Source organism: Lobosporangium transversale (genome assembly GCF_002105155.1).
Source record: "Lobosporangium transversale strain NRRL 3116 chromosome Unknown BCR41scaffold_23, whole genome shotgun sequence".
Classification (NCBI taxonomy): Eukaryota; Fungi; Mortierellomycota; class Mortierellomycetes; order Mortierellales; family Mortierellaceae; genus Lobosporangium; species Lobosporangium transversale.
The window spans coordinates 525,796-545,288 of NW_019029001.1; the positions used below are offsets into that span (position 1 = coordinate 525,796).

The window sequence follows — 19,493 nt, forward strand, 5'->3', positions numbered from 1 at the left end:
TCCTGCAGATTTGGATGAGCGTGCTTGATGACAGCATAAGCGGGTCCATTTAAGGTGTTGAGTCTAGCTTCAATTATATTAGGACCCTTGTGCCTGGCTATCAAAATAGGACACGGTTCGAGTATTTGTTGAGAAGAGCACTCGATTGCACGGACCCAAAGATCGCCTTTAGCGAATGTATACATGTACCCTGAACACGCAACATTTCATATCGCGAATACTTCGAACATAAGGGTGAGATAGGCACTCAAAAACTCGGCCTCAGATTGGTGAAAGTAACATGATGTGATGTGAAATCTTTTATGGTTATGACGGATCAATAAGTAGAGGATTGTCTTAATAGAACAAATTGCTGGAATGTTTTCTGAGTTGAATATCCGGAGGACCTTTTAAAGAATGATATTAATCCCATGTGGATTTCCATCACTAATAAAGAAAAAAAGTGGTAGAATGTTTGTAGTGATATAGATATATATTTATACCCACAGTGGCTCATTTATTCGAAATGGTTGTGCACTAAGGGGAAGGCGCTGCACACACCATCCCATTCTTCTTTTGATATCATGATGTTGTTTAAGGGTAAAAGGGGGAACCACATCCCTCATAGTCATCCAAATAAATAAAATCCCCGTAGTTAACGCGTTTGTGTCACCGGACAGAGGCGCAGCAAAGATAGTTCACACTAACAAGCTTTTATTCTGATATCGATGGAATGGTGTTATCATAAACACGAACTATCCCTTCATCAGACTATTGCATTTTATGCTAATGGAAACGAGAAAGTGGATGCGCACAAGCATTTGCTCGTCGTTAGTTTTCAACAAATACAAAAAATGAAGGTTCTAAAGCGGCATAGTCAATAAACGATGGGCGGTAGCACACTGTTGCGATTATTGACTATCGATGGATGGTGTTACTTGTGATTCAGCTCCACTATATTCAAAGTATTAAGACGTCGCTGTCAAGCTCTTTTACATGCAGGTACACAAAAAGATAATATAATAGGTGTTTGATCGAAGCCTTTTTTATAAGCAATGCACAGCCGTGTGTGTCTGAAAATACTTTCATTTTCGTCCTTGTACATGTTGCACATGGGCCTACATGTGTCACTAAACACAATGGTACGATTCAGGTTTTTGCTGATTGGTAAAAAGTAAATGAAAATGGTGATGAAAAAGATTACGCCTCTTGGCGTATAAACAAAAAACCGCGATCAAGTGATTGAATGGTTCCCATTTCACCACAAGTTTTTTTTTTTTTTTTTTTTTTTTTTGGAAATGAAGGATGAAGAAAATATAGGTCTTTCGTGTGTTTAGCCATGCGGTTCATGTAGATGATAATACGATGTCTTTTTTTTTTTTTTTTTTTTTTTTTTTGCTTACCATGTTCGCTTATCTTGTTTTTGGTAGAGAGATGGAGCACATTTTATTATTATTCTACTTGTCGCTTTCTTTCATAAATAAAAAAGACATCGTTATCACGCAAGGCGATAGAAAAGAACAGGCGTCGTGAGCGTAGACTGCGCTAAAGATAAGGATAAGTACGTTTCGACTGTACCTTTGTTGGCTATTAATTCCCTATGGAGTCTTGGTATAGTAACCATCATGTGAGTAAATCCAACATAGACGTTGACAATAGTTGGTTTATATATTTGTATATACATTTATCATTTAAAACTATGCCAAAAAAAAAAAAAAGAAAAAAAAAAAAAGGAGAAATTAAACTGCAATGCATGCGTTGTTAGACTACAATGAGTTGGTACCTGTTAACCACACCGTGGAGATATATATTTGTATAAGCAGTTCACAAATAACACCATGTGAGAGCGTCCAAAAACCAACAGAGGATCGCCCTTCCAGAGCAACTTTTTTTTTTTTTTTTTTTTTTTTTTGCGACATATCGCGCTAGAGCCTGACAGGCATGTACTGATTTTGAGTTCTCACCCCTCATTCTTTTCTATCCATCCATCCCTTAAATTTTTTTTTTTTCCAGCTGTCCAACAGCGTCTGTGCTATGTGTGGTTCGATCAGGGTTCCGGACGCGCTTTTTGAGTAGTAGGAACATCTGCATATTGAGCACAATCCCAGAAAGAAATGGTTGTTCGGATGCAGCTCAGGGGCCACAAGTAAGTTTTAGTGGAGGAAGTGAAGAGTGATGACAAGAGACGAGGGGGTGATGTCTAACAAGTGCATTAATGATTCGTACTCTCTCTCCGCCTCGCCCCTTACAGCCAAATCAAAGAGGCGAATGAACGAAGACAGCTTTTCCATCAAATCTGGAAGACTCTCAATGCGATGGCCCTCAAAGCTTTAGGACCAAGTACTGATAGTCCGTGAACCTTTTTTTAGTTTAGTGCTTACTATCCCGATTTTGGTTTTCCTGATACAATGAAGTCTATTTTTTTTTTTTACTTTCTCTCCTGAATGAATGTAGTCTTGTTTATCAATTAATGTGCGTAGAGAAACAAGCTTTATTTTGAAAAATTGCGAACGAATAAGGCGAAGTGATGGAAGCAAGAGAAAATAAAGGAACTTACAATAAGTGCCAAGTGCTCAAGCTATAGATACTTGATAGGATTGTAAGTATGATCAAAATTAAGACTGGTGAAGCTTTCATTTCCGACATGTTCATTTAGTATTTTGACTTGAATAGATCTTGCATCAAATCGAGAGAGAATAAAATAAAGCTCTTAAATCAATACATGTAGTTTGCCAAAGTATTTAACGATAGTATATAACAAAAAAAAAAGTTCTTATTCTAAAGGGTTAGGAATGTATTCTTCATTTATTTTATTTGCTTATTTATTTCACTCATTACCCTTAAACTCATTTATTTTTTTTATTTTTATTTTTTATTTTTTTCGTGTTTGTTTTCTACTTTATGCACCCGTATGTGTGCATATGCGTTCAAAGAAAGAGGAAAGGTGATGGAGTTGAGCATTCTAGGCTTTGAAGTATCACTCAATACTCTTCACAGCACCTGGCCATTTACTATTAACTGCCGTTCTCATTTCTTCCTCTCAATTCCCATCCTATGCTGGACACGAATGTTCTAGTGTAAAAAACGAACGTTACTTGAACAAACCGCATGCGTGGGAAGGGAAACAGTGGTCTATTTCGGTTGTCTGCTAATTTTTTTTTTTTGTAAAATTGTACACAAAACCGCGGCATGAAGAGATAACAGAGTTTTATATGCTGAGGCCTTTGCGTCAAGACAAGGCATTCAGATTGATCCATCAAAAGAAAACAAACAAACAAACAAAAAAAAAAAAGAAAGCTTCATCTGTGTGTATCACAGCACTGTCCCAAAAAGAAAAGACGCGAGTGCGAAAAACACCCTCACCCACAGCTATACTCCACTCTAATGTCCATTCATTTGCGACTATTCATTCTCCATTGTGACTCCCCTTCCTTCCCCTGGTTGTATAATTTTCCATTTAACCATATTCAGTTCTTTACCATTCAATACTCTACAATCCACTATGTATAATCGTTGTTTGTCCTTGGTTGCATTTCGTGGGCCACACAACCTCTCTTTCATGTCGTGCTCTCATCTATTTTTTTTTTTTTTTTTTTTTGCCCTCTTTCTTGAGTCTATCCACACTGTCAAGTCTTTGCTCCCATAGTCATTGAGGTGGGAGCAATAAAAAAAATATGAGAGGGACGGCGAGCCTTATAAATCTGTACGTTATATGCTTCCTCCAGCTGGCCTTTGCTTTTCTCTCTTTTCTTTTTACTTTGGAAGTTTCGCTTCATACATTTTATTCATTCATATCCTCCGTTTACAACTCTTTTAGTCTACATTGCATTGTATCCTCTTTCACTTCATCTTTTTCTCTTGGCGAAATCCTTTTGATTAATTGTTTTGTCTTCCCACGTCTCAGCAACGCCCAAACACCTTGTTTTGACTCCACAGTCGCCGTGTAAAAGTGGAGCACGGCTCTTGTTCACATCGAAATTAAAAATCAATTCGTCTGTTTAGCATCGTTATTCTTGTTATTGTTTCGCCTTCTATTCTTCTCTCACTCTTTTTCAAACGTTTCGTTCTAAAGAAAGCAAGAAGCAATAAGTGATTCGACCTCTTATTGGCTTCACTTTGACCACAATATTAAAGTTTTTTTTTTCGGAACTTTTGCTGAAAGATACCTCTCATTTGTGTCCTGTCTTCCGATAAAACGGCCAAGAATTCAAGGTTCTATTCTGGAAACAGTAAGGTTCTTAAAATGTATACATCGAACGTTTATACACCCACATTTTCGTTTGCATTCTGTATCTTTCTAGTTGGTTTTTTCATAATATCCTTCACGGGTCCCAGAGAGGTCATATTGAAATGGGTGTTTAATTGCGTCTTTTTTCCTTTCTCTGTTTTGCCACTTGTGTTTTGTATTGCATCTTCTCCTGTGCTCCTGTAATCTGTGATACGTTGTCCATGCTCTTTATTTATTATTCTTATTTTAAGCTTGTACATAAAAAAAAACCATACATGAGTACTTGAGACCCTGCTTTGTCTTCTCTTCATCCTCATCCTCTGGGCATCCACGCGTGTTCTGTGTCAAGTTCACCTCCATCTTCTCTTCTGCTACTAATCTATACTATTTTGGTGGGCTTGTTGTCAGTGGTTGTGAAGCCCACTGTTGACGGCCCGCATGAGGTGTGAATGGGCCATTTTACTGACACAGTGATACAAACATTTCAGATGCACGTTACCCACATGCAACTACAAAGACTGCTCATTTTAAACATGGCCCAGGTGCTTTATTTTCATTTTGGTTTTTTTTTTTTTCCAAATTTTTTTTTTTTTTTCATCCAAATTTTTTTTTCTGCTTCAGTCATTTAAGTTATTGGTATCGGCATCGGTACTTGTACCAGATGTAGTCCGATGAACTGTTTTTCTCTATTCTATCCCATCTCTTTGTCATCTCTGTCCCACCATTGCATGCTCGCATCCTTGCACCCTGTCTCAAAGGAAAAGAGCTGTCAGTCCATACGTACAACAATCCAAACATCGTTGCCTGCAGCGACAGGCGTTCTTTTTCCCATGACTCTTCCCCATGCATGTGTCTTTTTCTTTTTTTAACAACCCATCCTTCTCTTTTCTTTCTTTCCTCTCTCTTTCTTAATCACTTCCATCCACTTTTGCTAACCACGCTGCATCGTGCTAACCGTTACTCTTCTATTTTTTCTTTACTCTTGCTTCTCCTCCTCTCTTACCATCACCGTGCTTTACTTTCAAACACACTAGTTACTGCCACGACCAACGACTGCAGCTGGAAGGTTTCATTTACCACTTCCCATCCTCAATCACTTCGCTCAGGCCTCCTTTCCCCCTTCATATCAGACATTCCCATTTTCGATCGCTGTGTCTTTTGACCATAAGCATATTGTCATCAATCGAAAAGTACAGATACAATACCTATCCAATGGCACTCTATAATCCAAACAAGCAAATGATCCCTGCAACGGCTACATCACATCCTCCAGCTACACTTGCTGCCACACCACTATCATACCGATCGCTATCAGCGCCATCGCTCATGCATCTCTCTAACCCACATCAAGACATGTATATGTCTGCTCAAGCATCGCAAGACTTTCTTTACAGAAACCAGCAGCAGCAGCATTTCCAAATTCAACCTATGCAACAACAACAGGTAAACCCTCGCCTTCATGGATTTCCAACCCAATCTTTTAATCAGCAGACATTTAGTCAACAGAACTTCGCAGCTGCATCTCATCCTCTCCAAATGAACGGCACTGTCCAGACAACACAACCAACTATGATGAGGAGTAATACCAATTACACTTATCATATGCCCATCCATCCATTTCAGGTGGATAATAATAGCAGCAATAACAACAGCAATAATAAGGACAATGTTGAGTATGCAATCTCAGCTTCCACAGCTCATGTTTCCTCGACTATGGCACCATCAGCACTTGGGTTTGAAATCCAAAACGACCCTTTCCCTCGTCAGAATAACCCAATGTTTACAACAACGACAGCCGCAGCACAGGACATGGATGATATTCAAATATCCTCGGTTTCTTTTCCACCATCATCTGCATCCATCAAGAATAGTTCGGATGAAGTAACAGGGGCCACCCATAACACTGGTGCTTCAATAGTAACATCATCGTCACCCACATCAACAATAACAACAACAATCCAAGAAACTCCCGTACCACTTCGATCGACTGGTAGAATGCATTCGATGCCGTTCATGCATGATCCTGACTTCCCACCGTTCGAGTTACCGGAGGAGTTTGCGGGTTACACGTTTACTCGTCATGGATCGCTAGACTCAATATACCCACTTACGCAGATGCACAACGAGTTTTACAATCACCATAACTCACACCAGCAGCAGCATGCTCAGTCACGATTTGAAGTGACCGCCGCCATGGTTCCATCTCTGTCTTCCACTTCAATCACATCCAATTGCTCTCTTCCACCCAATCCAATGGTGGCCCAAGGTTTTAATAATATCGAGAACATCAGCAACAGCAATAGTTTGGGTAGCAACAACGATAGCCTTGGTCATGCTACAGGGGATGTCAAAGAGGGCAAGTCTGCGAAGCCACGCCGTGCTTCCTTGAGCCCAGAATCAAGCGGTCGAGTATTTACATGCTTCTTTGGTGATTGTCGCAAGATCTTCAAGCGTTCTGAACATCTTAAACGCCATGTACGATCAGTGCACACTCAGGATAAGCGTAAGTTTTTTTTTTTTTTTTTTTTTTTTTTTTTTGAGAGTGATAATCATGAAGATGTTGTTAAGGTATTGACTTTTTTTTTTTGTTACAAATGCTTTCATTATAGCCTTCTTATGCTCATTCCCTGGTTGTCCAAAGCGATTTTCTCGAAGTGATAATTTAAATCAGCATGTTCGGATTCATCGTCATGACAAGGAGAAGGCTGCTCCCAAACCCTTCACGAACTTCACTCCAATTTACCGGCCCCCCAGTGATTCTGACTAAAAAAAAAAAAAAAAAAAAAAAACTTTGAGGATGGGGAGCAAAGGATGTACATTTTCACGCAAGAAAAAAAAGTTACACCCGGCACAACAATACAATGTCGTTTCTTTTTCTTTTCCCGCCTCACTTCGCCTCTCCCGTCGATCATGACATGAATATCTATGCAGTTTGTATCAAAAAATTAAGTTTTTATTTTGTGTCCTCTGTAATCTATAACTACTTTTTTTATTTTACCGTTTGTAAGTCAAATAAACAATACTATCCCAATTATTTATTAAGAGTATAAAAAAAAACTGCCACCAATGGCCATCCAAATGTGTATATATAAATATATATATATATTTGTATTTCTATACTTTATCTGTGCTGCTTTCTTCATGCATGCATAAAAAAAGAAAAGAAAAGAAAAAAAAAAGTCTAAAGGACATCGGGGGCCACGTGGAGAAGGAGAAGGCCCGATTGTTTCATCACAATCTTAGTGCTAAACGTTAACAGAAAAAGGAAAACCACCAAATGAAGAAATGGAAAACGGAAAATGCGAAAAAGCGAACAAAAAAAATATTTTTTTTTCTCTTTGCTTTGTATGCCAATTTTCCACAAAAAAGAAAAAGAGATAGGATTATCGGTGCCGCGATGATTTTATAACAAGGATCCTATTATAAAAATAAAGCCACATTTTTGATAAGCTGTTGTATTTTGTATTGATGACTTCATAAATTAAAATAGAAAGACAGAAAGGTCAAATTGAGCAGATTCAAGGTTTTTCTGTACAGAGATAAGAAAAAGAAGCAGGAAAATCCAGGATAGGATGGGATAAGATGGGATAAGATGGGATAGGCGAAGTTTAATGGCAAAGAACTTCGGTTCAACCACACTAAACTGTATGCCTGGGGAGGCTATATAAGTATATATATTATATATATGTTATATGCTATGCTATGCTATGTTTTGTTATACTATATGCTATACAATTATACGCTATGCTATGCTATGCCATGTCATGCCATGCGGTGTACGTTGTATAAATGCCAAAATGAATGTCTTTTTTGTTCCTCTTGTGCACGGGCAAGGAAGTCTGCATCCCATAGAAGAACGGTACATGTATAAATCAATAGCTTTTATTTTATATTTTTTATGTATTGTATGCTTTTATTACATGCTGATTTTTTTTTTTAAAAATTTTCTACAGAGTGATATCGGACGCCTCATAAATTGTATCCAACATTCCCAGCAACTCGTTCTTGGATATACCTGAGACAGACGCTTTCATGACAGCAGACAGCAGATTATGGCGGATGCTCTCCTTGTCGTTCTCGCTGCTGTCGCCTCCTCGTGTATCAGTGGTGGGGACAAAAGCAGAGGCAGAAGTAGAAACAGATGAAGGTTTACCATCGCAGTGATCATCATCGTATACAGAGTCAACGCAGGCTGAGGCTGAACTTAAAGGTGATGCTAGAGAGGAAGGATAGGAAATGGAGGGGTCCTGTAATCCTTGTACAACTATTGTTGCTTCCTGTATCTCCTGCATATCCTCCTGGAATGTGTCGTCAATCATGTTTGTGGATGATATACAGGACGGCAGTGATTGTACTCTTAATCTTGAGCATGGGCTCCCTTTGTCGCAGTCGCCCTGATCTACATGTACTTGATATAATCTTGTTGATGCAAACACAGATGCATCAACTATTGGGAGCAAATGTTTCGACTGAACCTTAATATTGTTGATACCGTGCGGAAAGACATTTGAATGTTGGCCCTCACTAGGTTGTTGGTAATCTGTACTACCATCGATATTCACTTCTTCATTCATGAGAGATGTTTGAGCAGGATTGCAAGGAAAATCCCGCTCATTTTCAGTCCTTTCTCCTTCCTTCCTCTCTTCTTTTCCCTCCTTCTCCTCCTCTTTTTTATCTTCATCTTCATTATCTTGATCAACATTTGTGATCAACCTTTCCAACAACATCGTCAATGTAACAGGATCAACTGGTCCAGGCACATATGCCTGCAGAGAAGCCGGAGCACCTAAGAAGGTAGAAGAGCTTGACATTCCCCGTAACCGTAGCGATCCATTATCGCTAGTACTAGCTTCTATTTCGTTATCAAGGCCACTAGATCTGGATATTGCTGTATCTTCGAACGATGCTAGAATTCGTTTTGACTCAGATCCACTTCCATGAACATGGCCATGTTCAACAAGACCAAAGGAATCAACAAGGTCTATGGACTCGTGCTCATATGAGTTTTCCCGATGGTCTGACTCTTCTCCTTCTGATTGTTGGGATCCCTCCTCTTCATCATGCTGATCTATGGCATACTTATGCCAATAGTCATCATCCTCTTCTTCATTCTCATCTTCGTCCTTAATTTTAACAGCTTCCGGTTCCGTAGCAGTGACAGAAGCAGTATTTATAAAGTCTTGAGTAGATGTGGTGATAATGGGCTCAGTAGACTGGAGTGTGGGAGATTTTTCTTTGACAGGTGACTCAGTCTCTGCATCACTGTATTGGCCCCAATAATCATCATCTGAATCATCTGAATCATCATCTTGTTCTTGGTGAACTTGATCGTAGACACGGAATTGGGAATGTGGCTGTGGGCAAGAAAATGTGGTTGGTGTGGGCTGAAGTGCTGCTTGCTGTTGTTGTAATTGTTGCTGATTCGGAGACTCAATTATTAAACCTTGATCAAAATTAGGACCGTCTCGGATCCAGCAGTTGGACTGAACCAACTCTTCTAGAGGAATCACTGTCAGATGATGGTACCTCCAAACTATTTTTTCCTCAATCGCTCCTGTTTCTCTATCCCCTTCCTTTATTCCAGTAGTATTTTTAGCAGGCACGTTCCTTTCAGCAACAAGCACAACTCCCCAAAGATTGCCTGAACCAGGGTGGGACTCTCCTACAGGAACCAGTGCTAATGCCGTATTTAAACTTAGAGCTGGACTCGGGTTTAGATTCAAGTGCAAAGAGCAAGGGGAATAGGAAGAAGAGGTAACAGCCTCAGTGTCAAGCGCTTGTTGATATTGTTGTTTCTTTTGGAAAAATACTGACGCACTTTCCCATGAATGACAATTAAAGACAGTAGGAGAGGCCACAGAAGAAAGGAATGAGGAGGGGGAGGAAACAGCAAATGGGGGCTGGCTTAAAGACGAGTGTCTTCGCATACAGTGCTCAATAGTTGTTGCGGTCGTTGGATATAATACATATGATTTTGCTGCAAATGTCTTCACCTCATCCTGTGGCCATGGCTTAAAGTAGCTGTTCATGCTTTCGCCATGTGAAAGAATGTGCTGCTTCAATGGAACAGAAGCCCAGGAGAGGAGATCATGGTGACGAGAGTGAAGATGGGCCATGAGGATAGCCTGCGCCTATAAATGAGACGGAAAGGGTGAGTTATTAAAGAGAAGTGGCATGTGAAATTTGCACACAAAAGATACAAAATGAAAAATAAATAACTATGATAGTGGTAATTAAAGTATTCTTGCAGCCCTTGCAGCTTTGCATGAGAAATTGGAAGACAATTCATAAAATGATGACAATAGCTACTGTCTTCTTTTCTTTACCATTGACCGAGCATCATTGGCGGAGGGTGCGGACATGGTTGCCTTCTTGGTAAATGATAGAGCGGAGAATGAAGAATACAATTGGATCTTAGTGAGTAGAGAGTGAAGAATAAAAGAAAAGAAAATTGTCTAGGGAAGAATGGGCGGAATACTAAGTGTTAGGCGCAGAGTGAGCAGAGAGTACGAAGTGTAGAGAGTGCAGAGAGAGTTTGGGGTGAGAAAGGTCGTTACTTGATCAGGAGATTAAATGAGAATAATGAAATGAGAACTGAATGAAATGGCAATGGAAAAGGGAAGAGAGGAGATAGAGGAATAGATAAATGCGATTGAGCTAAAGATAAAAGATAAAGAGTGAAAAAAAATAAAAATAAAAATAAAAAAAGATGTGCGGAGGGATAGCGCGTGCTGATTGGCTAGGATAAATGTGGAGAAACACAACAACCTCGAGAGTACATGTGTATTATAGGGATATCTTTTACAAACACCTTCCTTCTTTCTCTTTCATTTCAAAGTGAAGGAAGGTGCCTGGATTATTATTTATTCAAAGGGGAGGACTACAATTATATGTTTACATTTGAAGTTATTTGTCGTTTGTCCCAAGATGGTGTCAGTATTCCATCTATATATGTATGGAGCTATACAATGTACGAAGCTGGAAGACTACTTATCTATCAGTTCAGCTCTATCGCTCAATTGAACCCTACACCTTAAACTCTTATTAGAAAGAAAGAGTAAGAAATAACTAATTATGGCGAACATACGTCGCGGGTGCCAAAAAGGGCGTATACATCCTCAAGTTGGTAAGGATCATTACACACAAGGCTATTGAGTACCTTCTGCTAAAGGAGCTGGAAAGCGAAGTCAACCTTGCAACTGCCCCGAGCTCATTAGCTGGCGTCCTGGATGCAAGCGCGCATGTTGCCACTACTCCACCCAATATGACCCTTGACCAAAAGCCGTGGCGATCGGCCTGTAGCAAAATAATTTGTTAATGAAAGCTACGAGCATGTAAGGGTGTTTTACAACAGTCTATATCGTGCCATTGCCAACGTCACAGTCACCTAAGAGAACGAGGGTGCTTCACTATCCATGCTAGAAGCGGACCTTATTAGGGAAATCCTGATAGTTTTTCGTACTCATTTCAACAACTTATCCCGTATCTTGTATTTGCACCAGATTTGGCGCAAATTTTCAGAGAAATTTCACTTAAATACGAATTAAGGCATCTATTCATCATGCTACATCCCCCCCTCTTTCTTAAGCTAATTTTGAGCAAGTTGGTCTCAGGACCTTGAAAACGTAGAGAGGATCGGAATTCACTATGATGATCCCAATGACATGGACAATCTAATGTCGTCCATCATGTCACAGAATAAGGTTCAACGTATCACAAAGAATACTATTTCGTGAAATCCAAATCGGCTCCATTTCTCCATACTAGTAGAGTCTCTGAATAAGAAGAGACCCTATTGTGGATGTTGCAGATTTATCTCTCGAGAATATGAAGGCCGTGCCAACAACCGAACAGATTGGGCTTGTAATGCTTGCAATACTTCCTCTTTGCGTAAACAAAAAGAGAAATTGTTTTGAGAGGATCCATAGTAAAGAAGGGCGTCAAAATTCAACTTACTCGCAGTAACCATTTGTAAAAAATGGTGCAATTTTTTTTATTTTTTTTATTTTTTTTTCCTGCAGGATAAGGGATCAATTTTACAACAGCTTTGCAAACATATAGTCTGATTTGAGTAGATGTATTTAAAATATGTTTTACCTTGGGACCATAACGTAATGAAAGGTGGAGCTATTTTGGAAAGCAAATCTGATGATGGCTGCGTTTGAGGAGGGACAAATCAAAGAATAGTGAGACCGCTACCTAAAACTGCCACCCGACACGTTCTCGACTTCTAACTGACACAATCGTACAACCCTTGGAACATGCTATGGCCCCTACGTCCTGAAACATACATTAATTATGAAGGGCCGTACATGGAGTCGAGCTAGCTAAGGGAGAAGAGTACGTGAAGCACGGTCGTGATATCATGATGGTCATGTATTGTGGAGTTACGTAGTCAATATTTTTGAGTATCGAGGTTTGAAAGAGGAACTGGGGGGCGATATCAAGTGTGATCAGGAGACAAAGTGGTTTTTGTGGAGGCAGAGCATTTAAAAGGCACTTTAGGTAAGTAAGAAGTTCGTAATAAACGAAGAACTTGAGACGGTAAAGATGGCCATCCTTTGGACTTGTGTATGAAAATAAATATCCATCTCACCTCCTTGCAGTGATCTAAGCTGGAAGCGAAGCAGCAGCGATTTTTGAGAACAAGCACGTGCTGGTTAATTTTTTCAGCATGCTGGTTCAATTTTTCAGCATGCTGGTTCGTTTTTCCAGCATGCTGGTTTATTTTTCCAGCATGCTGGTTTATTTTTCCAGCATGCTGGTTTATTTTTCCAGCATGCTGGTTTATTTTTCCAGCATGCTGGTTCGATATTTCAGCATACTTGTTAAAATTTATTAAAATTTTTAACTTGCATAACCAAGTGCTCCTCCATGCACTGCTACCTCAGAATCTCGAGCATCAATAAAAGCTTGATTACTCACAGCTACAGAATGGATAATCCTCATTCAAACATTTGTCAGTTTTGTATATGCACATGCCTAAAAAAAGATGTCAGCCGTAGTCACCCTTCATTGCCTCTTCACAAAAAAACAAAAATGGCGTGCTAACTGCAGCTGGTGGAACAGAAAGGTTTTCATGCTACACAAAACCAAACACCAATTGAATGCTACAACGTTGCCTTTATCTTCTTTATCTTCTTTATCTTCTTTCCATTGTTACCCGTTTTACTTTCACACAAAATCTTTAAGAAATAATGGCAAATCATACACATGATCCTCTTCACCAGGATGAGAATGGAGAACAGGGGTATGAGGATGAGGATGAAGATGAGGATGAGTATGAGGATGGACACGAGGAGGGGAATGAGTATCAGGAGGAGCACACCAGTGACGAGGACGAGGACGAGGACGAGGAAGAGACCCTTATACCTCGCCGAAATCAAATCGAACGAAGAATGCAACTCCAGAAAAGTCTTCCAGCAAATAGAATCGATTCTCCCCAAACTAGTGATGCAGCCTACAATGGCGAATCGTTCGAGACGCAAGATATGCCGTGTGATGAGCTTGAGGTACTAGACTCCTATCTTGGTGCGAACCCAATCTCGTCTTCATCCCAGACGATGAGACCCATGGTAAGCATTGGTCGCGAAAAGAGGAGGTTCATCAAAACTTCTTCTCCTCCCGGTGGATTTGCGCAATCGGTTCATCATGCCAGACCAAGGACGTTTGGACGTTCTCAATCATCAACAGCTTTGCCTACATCACGTTATAATCATACGCTACTTGCTGCACAGCAAGCCCCACTGTCATCTCTCCGCTCATCCAACAGCTTCTCCCAATATCGGGAGTCAAAACCAGGCCCATCTTCAGTCTCCTCGATTTCTACATTGAGCTCCACGCAACAGCGCAATATTTACGCGTTCAAGATCTATTAATCTTCCCTCTTTTGACTTTACACGTGCCATTGATGCTGAAGCATTGGCCAACCGGCGGAGAGAGCTGAGGGATAGTCATTTTGCATCAAACGGATGGTATGATTTGTACGAGTTACTGGATTTTGGTACCATTCCTACGCCAGAACAATGCTCTGACGCCCCTCCCTCTCAAAAAGCATTAGCCCTGATTCCAAATCAAAAATCCTTTCGCAAAAACAGCGTGATTGGTCATTTTTTCAAATCAAGCAAGGAAGAATTCCAGTGTCTGGTCCTGAAAGATGGGGTAATCTGTGGTACTACATACAAGAAAACTGGGAGTGGATATTCAAGATCTGTTCACTTAACTCAGTGCCATGGCGATTTATATAGTGCCCTCCAAGAATTTCGCAATTGTCAGAGCAGGGTTAAAGGTATCATGCTGCCACCTGATCCGGAAGAAGTTGACGTGGCTCCACCAAGAAAGGCAAAATTCGACATCGCACGAGATGAGATTGTTAATGAGAGCCTCAAGAAGCCGCTCCCTCATGAACAAGAAGCATTCGAGGATACGCTTTTACTGCAGTTAATTCGACGATCTTCAGATCAATCATTGAAATGACCAATCCTTATTTCAATATCCCTACCACAATGGCTATGCAAGACAGGATGGATCGACGAGTTCGAGAGATGAGACGCGAAATCAAAGAGTACATTACCTATTATAAGCTTTACGCTGCCGTCACGACAGATTGCTGGACAAGCGTCGATCACAGGAAGTTCTTGGGGACTACAATGCATTTTTTCACGCCAAATTTCGAGCCAGTATCTATTGCAATAGGGATGGAACAAGTCTATGGGGTGCAAACATCTCAAAATATTCACCGGAAGTTTGGTAAGTGAAATGCTGATACATCTGCCCCTTATCTTTATATTTTCATAAGTATTGCAACGTTCTTAACGTTCTTAACGTTTTTTTTTTTTTTTTTTTTTTTTTTGTGGTCTTTTGATTCATTTACCAGCTGAGGCTATTGATAGCATGGATATGAGCGAAAGACTCATTTGCGCAACAACAGACCAAGGTGCTAATATAAAAAAAGCGATAGCTCTCTACCAAGAAGATCACAAGGGGGTGCACTGGTTGGCATGCGCCTCACATAAGATCCAGCTTTGCATCAATAAGTCTTTGGAGCTATGCGAACCCGCTAAGAAATTATTGGACAAGTGCCAAGATATTTCAGTTTTTTTCAGAGGCAATGCCGCGGCGATGTCTATCTTAGTGGAAGAACAGGAAGGCAAGGGTGCCAAGTTGCTGTCGAGGAACATTACAAGATGGAACTCCCAGTACAAGATGGCAAATAGAGTGCTACTTTACTCTCAAGCAATTTCTCGCACCTACCATCGCATGGAATCCTCCGAAAAAAGGGAGATAAGGTTGAAAGCAAAGGAATTAGAGCCAAACCTACTCGATCGTGATGAGGTCAAAGCTCTCCGTGAAATCATTCATATGATGACAGATGCAGTCAAATTCACTGAATGGGTGGGCAGTACCGACCATCCAAAACTGTCACAAATGTATGTGAAGTTGAAAGAGTTGCTACCGGACTCTCGCACATACGACACCGAGACGGCACAGGAGCTCTGGAGAAACCTTAACAGGCTTATCAATACGATGTGGGCCGTGGATGACATTCCCGATGTTATGCTCATATCGCTATTCCTGAACCCGGTGACCTTGAGTATCATTAAAGACATAATGACAACCAATGGTGACTCTCTCAGGAAGAAAGCTCTAGAGGTGACCAGAGATGCAGCAAAAAAGTTTGCCGCCACCCAAGATGGAGCATGTTGGGATCAACTTCCTCTTTTGGAACAAGAATATTACCATTCGATAGTTAGTGTCGATATGGTATATTATGATGCGTCTATTTCAAGAACGCCGATGATGGACATCGCGCGTTTTGCTCTTACTCCTGAGCTTTACTGGAAGGAGCAAAAGGATAAGGGATTAAGAGGAATGGATTATATTGCTCCATTTGCACGAGCATACCTTTCTGTCCAGGCTACTTCCAATGATTCTGAAAGGTTATTCAGCAGAGCCGGATGGATCCTGTCTGCACGCAGAAACCGAATGACCAATCAAAACTTCCGTAACATCATATTTTATCACAGCTTTGTCTCTGCCCTGAAAAAATTACAGAGTTGTAGCAGTAGCAGCTAACTTTTTTATTAAAATAAAGGACTTCTATGGCAACGCTTAATTTCTAAAACAGATGCCAAACTATGGCTGACATCTTTTTTTAGGCATGTGCATATACAAAACTGACAAATGTTTGAATGAGGATTATCCATTCTGTAGCTGTGAGTAATCAAGCTTTTATTGATGCTCGAGATTCTGAGGTAGCAGTGCATGGAGGAGCACTTGGTTATGCAAGTTAAAAATTTTAATAAATTTTAACAAGTATGCTGAAATATCGAACCAGCATGCTGGAAAAACGAACCAGCATGCTGAAAAATTGAACCAGCATGCTGAAAAAATTAACCAGCACGTGCTTGTTCTCAAAAATCGCTGCTGCTTCGCTTCCAGCTTAGATCACTGCCTTGGAGCCTCATTTAAGGGGTCACCTGTCCGCAAGTGCTAAGCCACAGGACAATGATTGCGCCTGCAACTCGAAGGGACAAAGACTGATCTGCCACGTGTAGTATTTGTACACAGCACGCGTCTCGATTAAGTGAACCATGGGATCATTGTCAACTTAATAATTAAAAGTGTTTTGTTTTATTTTATTTATTTTTCTTAACCCTAAACATGTAGACAAGAAGAGGATAGTGGAGAGTATAAAAATATACATTTAAATAACGTATATATATAAATATGCTTTTATAAAAGAAAAAAAGCTCATGCTTTTTAACCATCATGAGCCCGACCAGTGCTTCATTTTTCATCAGACCTTGTTGAAAGCCATGCTCTGTGAATATTACTGCAATCATCGTTGGAAAGCCCTGTTATTATTATTATTTTATTTTTATTAGTTTGGGGATTGGGGAGGGGGGGGGTGATAGAGGAACGGAGCTTTTTACCATAGTTGCTCCACCTTTGTACAAATTACAAGTTCTGTCAAGGCACGATCATCCACAGCAACAGTTGTGGCAGCAAGAGTTAGAATTTTTAGTTTGGTGTTTGTGTACATGCCATAATTGTTGAGTGAGCACAAACGTTTGATTATATTTTATGAAGTGCAATTAAACAAAGCGACCCTTTCCACGCTTTTATATTTATTTCTCATCTCATCCATTCTCTTTCTTTTACTTCATCACATCCTTAACCCTCAACATAAAAACCGGACAGACCCGCCACTCATAAATAACACTAGCCAACTTTTCTCAGCCAACGTATCACACAAAAACCATGTCTATTGAACTTGAACCATCCGCTCAACTTGGCTTTCACAGTAAGAAATGAAATCAAATGAAATGAAATGATGGAATGAAATGAAATAATGAAATGAAATAATGAAATGAAATAATGAAATGAATAAATAATTAAGAAAAGCTTTATGTAGTTTACATTGATACTAACCACCTCATATGTTTCTGTGTGCAATTAAAAGGGCCATTGACAGAAGCCATCAAGGAGTCGCTCTTCATTCGTAATCCAACTCAGCTGCCTATTGCATTCAAGGTCAAGACTACAGCTCCAAAACAGTATTGTGTGCGTCCCAACTCTGGTCGCATCGAGCCTGGCCAGGAACTGGAGGTGCAAGGTAAAAAGAAGAAAGAAAATAGACTTGGAAGGAGAATGGAATAAAACTGCTACGCCTGTTAGTTAGTCAATCAGCCAGTCAGCCTCAATCAGTCAGTTCTTTAGCTATACAGTCAGATAACAAAAAAGGGCTTGCGTCAGCTTATGTTTCAGTATCAGTCTCCTGGTGTGTCGTGAGTTATTCAGCCTGCGATTAAAAACAATGCTGCACAGGTCATCTCCACAAATGGCATAGTTGACAAATCGAAACTACAATGTGATCTACTTGCAGATAGCGGGAAACATGACAAAGTCGGGCCATATCAATTACCATATAATTGCACTTTGTCTGATGCTTGTCCCTATTCCATTTTTTTTTTTTTTTTTTTTTTTTTTTTTGCTTCGTTCACTAGTTCAAATGCAGGCTATGAAGGAGGATCCACCAGCGGACTTTAAATGCAAAGACAAGTTCTTGGTCCAAAGTGTAGCGATTACAGCCGAGCGTGAACAATTATCGCTTGCAGACTTGGTATGAAGCAAATATCACTATATAAAAAAAATCAGTAATGATCTTAAATTCAGGAGATACCTTTTCTTTTCGCAACTAAGAGCTCTCATTGATATCTTTAGTACCATTCTAACATAATTGAAATACGTCTATTTTCTTTGGCTTTTTTCATGTAGTGGCCGGCGATTGAAAGAGATGCCAAGGATCAGATTCGGGAAAAAAAGATTCGCTGTGTCTTCTTACCACCAGTTGGTCAGGAGGCCATCCCACAGACTGCAGAGGAAAACGAGCATGGGTCTACATCGCGGGCCTCATCTGCACCTCACAGTGCTCATAGCACCATCAATGGCCGCTCTGCTTCAGCTGCAACTCCTACTTCACCCACGCATCCAGTTACTGCTGATGTCTCTGCCCAGTCGACTCTGCCATCAGCAGCAACAGCGTCATCAACAACAGGACCATCATCATCAGCAGCAGAGGTCACAGCGCTCAAGCGCGAGCTACAGATTGCTCATGAGACGATTCAGAAGCTTCAAGGCGAAACAACTACGGTAAAGAAAGACCCATTGGCAGTAGTTTTGGGCTATAGGCATAAAAATGCATAAAAGAGCTATTTGTTTCACCATTGACACTTGAAATGTCCATAACCTAATACTCAATTGTACTTTTTTTTTTTTTTTTTTTTTTTTTTTTTTTTTAGCTCCGTCAGCGTGTTAAGGTCGAAGCCGGATCTTCATCCTCATCCTCATCAGGACCAGTGATGACTGCCATCAACTTGAAGCCCCAGCAAGAAGGGTATCCCGTCACCTACGTGATCGGAGCTGCTGCTGTCGCCTTCTTGTTCGCCTATCTTTTCTTCTAAGCCGAAAATATTTCCAGGCAATTCAGCCTGCAGTCATAGAACAAGAAAAAAAAAAAAAAAAAAAAAAAAAGTCCACTATACTCGTACTCACCGTCATGATAACTCCATTAGAAGTATCGCTTATGTGGTGAGCAAGCGAGCAAGACAAAAAAAAAAAGTGCTGAGCCTAACGTATTTTTATTCCAACCAATCTACACAACTCCTCATGATCTAGCAAATATATATTTTTTTATTTTGTAACGCCATTTTAATGATCTTTAACGAACAATAATAGAAACATTTATTGCAGTTTATAACTAAATCTTGACTTAAAGATGTAA

General features: G+C 40.1%; 3 protein-coding genes across 3 annotated transcripts; 2 read left to right on the forward strand and 1 right to left on the reverse strand.

The window, feature by feature from the left end:
* Window positions 1-6,460: 6,460 nt before the first annotated feature.
* On the forward strand, window positions 6,461-6,974 carry BCR41DRAFT_307298 (hypothetical protein; the record flags this gene model as incomplete). The annotated part of the gene is made up of 2 exons (XM_022020855.1): window positions 6,461-6,710; window positions 6,817-6,974. The coding sequence occupies 2 exons, from the start codon at window positions 6,461-6,463 to the stop codon at window positions 6,972-6,974; spliced, it is 408 nt and encodes a 135-aa protein (XP_021880507.1).
* Window positions 6,975-8,112: 1,138 nt separating this feature from the next.
* On the reverse strand, window positions 8,113-10,858 carry BCR41DRAFT_422936 (hypothetical protein). Its single transcript, XM_022030222.1, has 2 exons — window positions 10,534-10,858; window positions 8,113-10,338 (listed from the first exon to the last, which is right to left on the reverse strand). Exons 1-2 carry the CDS (start codon window positions 10,567-10,569, stop codon window positions 8,155-8,157), a joined length of 2,220 nt encoding a protein of 739 aa, XP_021880508.1. The 5' UTR covers window positions 10,570-10,858; the 3' UTR covers window positions 8,113-8,154.
* Window positions 10,859-17,470: 6,612 nt separating this feature from the next.
* Window positions 17,471-19,173, forward strand: BCR41DRAFT_371550 (PapD-like protein; the record flags this gene model as incomplete). Its single annotated transcript, XM_022026612.1, has 5 exons — window positions 17,471-17,513; window positions 17,625-17,825; window positions 18,217-18,332; window positions 18,488-18,862; window positions 19,012-19,173. The coding sequence occupies 5 exons, from the start codon at window positions 17,471-17,473 to the stop codon at window positions 19,171-19,173; spliced, it is 897 nt and encodes a 298-aa protein (XP_021880509.1).
* Window positions 19,174-19,493: the final 320 nt, after the last annotated feature.

Bases quoted from the DNA above. Each gene is read 5' to 3' on its own strand.
- BCR41DRAFT_422936 (XM_022030222.1), bottom strand. From the start codon at position 10,569: ATGTCCGCACCCTCCGCCAATGATGCTCGGTCAATG. The intron at 10,339-10,533 runs GTAAAGAAAAGA...TCTCATTTATAG, and splicing joins CCAATGATGCTCGGTCAATG to GCGCAGGCTATCCTCATGGC.